This window comes from Xenia sp. Carnegie-2017, unplaced genomic scaffold (assembly GCF_021976095.1).
Source record: "Xenia sp. Carnegie-2017 unplaced genomic scaffold, XeniaSp_v1 HiC_scaffold_21, whole genome shotgun sequence".
NCBI classification, from domain to species: Eukaryota; Metazoa; Cnidaria; class Anthozoa; order Malacalcyonacea; family Xeniidae; genus Xenia; species Xenia sp. Carnegie-2017.
Genome location: NW_025813484.1, coordinates 4788791 through 4794250, shown reverse-complemented (window position 1 = coordinate 4794250; position 5460 = coordinate 4788791). Strand labels below are relative to the sequence as shown.

Below are 5460 nucleotides of genomic sequence, written 5' to 3'. Positions count from 1 at the left end.
AATGACCTTTATCGAGAAAAGCTGCAATCCTGTCTGAACTTTGTGAACTAAGATGTCAAAGTTGAGAGTTCCGGTATTCATCAGGAACGAAGTTATTTTCTATGAAACCTCCACAGCTGTACTGATAAATGTCGTCACACGGGTCAACTGATGTATTTAGTTTCTTTGATATTTCTGGAAACAAAACAAAAAAAAATGAAATTGGTCAAAGATCAGTTTAATAGGTTAAAAAAGAAATTTTTAGACTTGCTATAAGAGTGATCGGCGAAGAGTTGAACAAATAGTCGAACGTACCCGAAATCATTCATTCTTAAATAATCAAAAATATGATTTAGAAAAATTGTAAAGTTTCCTTTTCAAAAACGAAACGTTTAGGGTTGTAGCTATTTTAAATTATTTTTCATGGTATAACCGAATTTATAATGTGAAAACAACAAAACGTGTGCGCTGATTAATCTATAGCTGTGCTGCATTAGCTTGTGCATACCAGTCGCTGCCAGTCAAAAATTAATCAATCAACAAAGACAAGACATTTTTAAAATCAATCATAAATACATTTACAGAAAAAGTTTGTTTTAAATTTGTCTGTCTCGCATTATTATCATTTTATTAAAGAAATGAAGATGCTTTTCATGTTTGCACTGGCTTATGCAGGCATCGGGGAGACGTTTTTCTGAGCTCTCAACCTTAGGTCTCGGGCTTGCACTAATCTGCTCTCAAGTCTCCAAAAGATCTCCTTGGTTTACGCCTGTGCAAACACATTAAACATCTTTTATTTCTAAAATAAAATTATAGGTAGTGTAATAGCAAGAACTGATGTAAAAGTGATAATGCTTAAACGAAATTATCCACTTTCCTTCCCCATCGAAAACAGTGCTAACTCCAAGACTGAATAACAGCCATCAACTCAAGCGATCCAGACTTCAGAGTTTCCCACCGACGTCAAAATGTAATTTGGAAATGGATGAGTAAATTAGTGGCTACATATTACATCATTAAAATAAGTTTCACCAAAATTTTGTTTTTAATATAATTGTACATAAGATTACTATATCCACTTCACGGTCACATTCATGCTTTATAACGTTGCTTACTTGGTTTTCAATTATTGAATGAGAAATGCCCTATGACAAAATTTACTGAAAAATGTTCACTCTCGAATATTCAATTTATTTGTATTAAAAGGAAATGAAATTGTTCAACGTCAGAAACACATTCAAATCGACAAAGTCTATTAGCTTAATAAGCTTTTACTCCGTACAGTTACCCCATTAAAGCAAAAGATGTCGTGATGAGCGAATCCGGTATAGCGTAAACGCAGCCTAAATCGTCAAAATTTCCTAGTTGAAGGTTGGTCACACTGCACTTAAGCTTTCGATGGCAAATTATTACGTAAATTTGGTGGTTAGCACATTACAACACAGCCGCCATTTTGGTGGTCAAATACAAAAGAATATTTTATAAATGCAATTGAAGGAACTAGCCGTCGTGGGCGGTCACATTGTATCATAATTCCGTGGAGGTTTGTTACAATCCAAGAATTAGCAAAGCAAATTTGAAAACTCTTCCACATATATTTTAGCTCCCTCGCTCTAACTGAGCTTCTTAATCATAACAAACCTATTCGAAGGCGGTACGTTATCCCTCAATGACTGCTTTATTGTAAAATTTTTGGAAAAAAATATCGCCAATGATCATGGAGGAAAGCTATTGATTGGTGTATATGAGCGTAATTTCAGTGACGCACTCAGTGAGTGGAGAATAAGGGCGTTAGCCTTCATTTGCCTAACACATATGCCATTTTTCCAACCGAATTTAAAGCAATATATCATTGCATTCGTTAAACTTCCTCCAAAGAGTACAGTCATATTGCTTTGTATCGCAAATAGTGTGAGCGAGTCCGTATAACGTTTACAATTTGTCTTTAGATACAAGGTATCGTCATAAGAACATGTTTTCTAATATATAACGTGATTTTGCTTTTTCCAGCTTTATGGCTGTAGCATTCAATTTGCAATTTTCATCATTTCAATGTAAGAAGTTGTACTATATTCTATTGTGTTACAAGATTCTGTGATTGAGGCCCATTTAGCTTTGACGTTACGCGATTGATGGACAAGTACAACGCATCAAATTTTCTAAATTTCGTTATCCAACGCATGATAAAAAAATCAAAATTTCCTTGAACGACCGTTTTCACCAAGTTATGAGAAAGGGGAATTATTTCAGCGAATATTTAAACACAACGTGAAACAATAAGCATACTCTTACCTCCTGCGGTAATAACGCATGACTTCTCGTAGCACACGTTCACCATATCCTTATCTTCATGTTTTTTCTCGAGAGCGAAAAGAATGGCGAATGCACATGCCACAACAAGCAACAAAACAAGAAATATCACTAATATTGCAAGTAAAATTCTTGTTTTTGAAGGGCGACGTAGTTCTGTAACGAGATTGTCATTCATCAGAGGCGGTATATCCATGTTCGGTGAAGAGTATGGCAAATATGTAGCAAGGCGTGTTGCACGAACAATTTATAGATTTTCATAAATGATTATAAATCAGCTGTAAAACTAATTATCCCAATGATGAAAGTGCGTAACGGAAGTTGGGCGTCCCAAAAGCGTCATATATTGTTTGGTTGATCGTTAAATAAATTCAGTCTAAATAGCTAATACAATTTGTTATTTGTAAATGCCCGTACAGTGCGTATAGTTGGTGTGCAGAGAAAAATAGAATGTTTGCCTTGTTGGATGGCATTTGACTTGCAAATAAGGAAAATCTTTTGTTAAAATCATCCAACATAGCAGCTATGACGTAGCTTGCACATAAATGATATAAAATTGAATCCAACTTTAACGCATCATAACTTCAAAAATATTGAATGAACTCAAGAAGTTCTTGCACTTTCGCAAACTTCGGCATAAGGACTTGTTATCATTCTTTTGTTTTTCTTTCGTGGCAGTGAACACGGTTTCAATGAAAATAGTCATGTTGGAAATTGCATATTTTCACCATTGCATAAGACTTGAGAAATGACCTGCAAAAATGAATCCCAGAGGAGCTTTGCCATTTAGAAACTTAAAAACGCCCAGCTTAAGTGTTATTGCACATAAATCACATTGTTTAAATTGCATTTATTGATTTTCTTTGCTGCCTTTATTGTTCACATATTTGTCAAAGCTTTCTTACACATCTCATGAATCATGACATTTTTCCAGAACAGTTACCAAAGAATATTTTATTAGTCGGACCGAATTCACCTACTATAGATACTGTGCAAGCATTCTCCTGTGGCCAGTTGTATAAAAACGTAGTTAAGTTTAACTATAGTTGACGCTAACTACCGTAGTTAACTGCAAAAAGTGTAGTTAAACAGTAGTTAAAAGCTTTCTACAACCGGCCCCTGGGAGTAAACGAACAATGGAATTTTTGCCATGTTCGATGACATTTGCATTGTATTCAAGGAAAATCCTTTCTTGAAATCATCCAACATCCGCTATGACGCAGCTTGCAACCTAAGATACCTCTTTTGTGAATTTCTTGTACAATTTTTGCAGTTAAAGTTTCAGTCACTTTGTGCTTGTTAAATTTTTCCATACTGCTCAATTGTTTCACCCAAGATATCAATATCAGAATTTGCCTTGTTGAGATAATTCTTTACAATCCATGTTATGGCAAAATATCTATTTGGTCGAAACATTAAATATTAATTTGGCAAACACATTAAATATTAATTTGGCAAACTGAAAGATGATAAAAAGCAGCGTTTAGTGACGACAAAAACGAACCAGTATCTTCTTAATATAATAATCAAAATATAAAAAATGTAATAATTTTATGCACAATGTTCCGAGTTCTTTTCCAATATAATGGCTAACAATTAGCTCTGCGTTAACCAAAATACTTTGTATATAATGCATACCTGTTGGCGTGTCACTTCATGTATGTATCTTCAATTGGAGGTTGCTTTCTTCACTCTTCCAATAGCAAAATACAGCAGGTACAATGTGTAAATTCTCCTTTCTATCTACAAAGTTGACTTTTTACATATAGTATACGAGAATTGTGCAAGTTTCTCCACTGTCAAAAATTTAACATGGTCTTTTTCTCATGTAGACTGAAATGGTCAATTGTCTTCCCATGCAGCAATTGTTTCTCGTGCACTGATAGTCAAAAATTTTGTTCAAACTAGGGTAGAGTCTACATTGACGGTATCTAAACGGATTGATCTAGCTACAGCTGTTCCAAGAAGTTCATTGCTTCATTCACTGCCAAATTCGAGTTTTAACATTGTTACATGGGGTAAGACCATTGAACCATGGAACGCTACCTGAAGTAAATAATTGAAGCCATCTTACATCAGACACGCGTGTCTGGGTAAAATCACGGCTTCAAAAATTATTAGGGTTTTGCACTGGGGTTTTGTATTACAGGTAGCGGCTCCATGTATTTTAGTTCATAGGGTAATACAAGGCAGGCTTGTCAACACTCAAAAATACTCTAAAGTCTAGAATTGGATGCAAAATTCTTTCCAAATATTCAAGTATTCAAGTATATTACCTTGCCTGAATGATTTCAAGTTTTTGGTAACAATGTTAAAGTGCGTTGTTCAATTCTAACCTTGTATGCTCGTAAAAGAATCTTCTCCGACTTTGACAAAATCAAAATCAAATGCTTGAACGAACTGTGTATATAAAGTCAATTCCCACCTGAAATTTTGCACGCAAAAACAGTTTGCACGCAAAATAGTGTATATACATATTATTCTATATTTTGGCGTTTTTAACGCTGTTTTATTCTGCATTCAGTTCTTTAGATTTATTCATAGCCATATGTACAGCGAGGTCTGTCGTCTTATGAGAAATTATTGAGCTCAGTTCAAACAAATATATCGTTTAAATCGAAGTAATATATTGCTCAAAACATAACCTTACCTTTTACGATACTTGTCGAAAAGAAGGACTCCATTTCCGCATCTTTTGACAAAACTGGCCGTCATATTCATAAAGCCGGAAGTCTATTCGTACCGTTTTAAACAGCAAACAAATAAACAAAAAAGGCGGGAAATATTTTGATTGAAGATAAATAAAGGCACAAGAATATTTTCATCAATGGCAAGTTTTTTATGCCATGATAACATTTGTATGAACATTGATATTTGATAGAAGGGATTTTGCCTGTTTCTTGACAAGTGTGGAAAGAAAATTGCATGGAAACTGCAATATAAATAACTTTTATCGAGTTCGCCTTTATTATTGTTATTAAAATAGTCATATAGGCCGTACGTAGATGGTCATATTATTCAATCAATACTAAACTATAAGTAACTTATATGCACAAACTTTAACAAAATACATGCTATTTTATTTTAAAGTTTATATCAATGAACAGAACTATAGGATATATTTAATACATGTATGAAATTAATGAACAGCGGTGACAAACGTGATTACAA

General features: G+C 34.1%; 1 protein-coding gene across 1 annotated transcript; it reads right to left on the bottom strand.

Moving 5' to 3' along the window:
• Window positions 1-55: 55 nt before the first annotated feature.
• LOC124444571 (neprilysin-2-like) lies at window positions 56-2487 on the bottom strand. Its single transcript, XM_046995186.1, has 2 exons — window positions 2272-2487; window positions 56-174 (listed from the first exon to the last, which is right to left on the bottom strand). Exons 1-2 carry the CDS (start codon window positions 2483-2485, stop codon window positions 56-58), a joined length of 333 nt encoding a protein of 110 aa, XP_046851142.1. The 5' UTR covers window positions 2486-2487.
• Between the last annotated feature and the right edge of the window lie 2973 nt (window positions 2488-5460).

What these genes read in the sequence shown, in the direction of transcription:
- LOC124444571 (XM_046995186.1), bottom strand. Translation starts at nt 2,485, where the DNA reads ATGGATATACCGCCTCTGATGAATGACAATCTCGTTACAGAACTACGT. An exon ending in ATGCGTTATTACCGCAGGAG is followed by an intron (nt 175 to 2,271) that starts GTAAGAGTATGC and finishes TTTTGTTTCCAG; the next exon opens with AAATATCAAAGAAACTAAAT.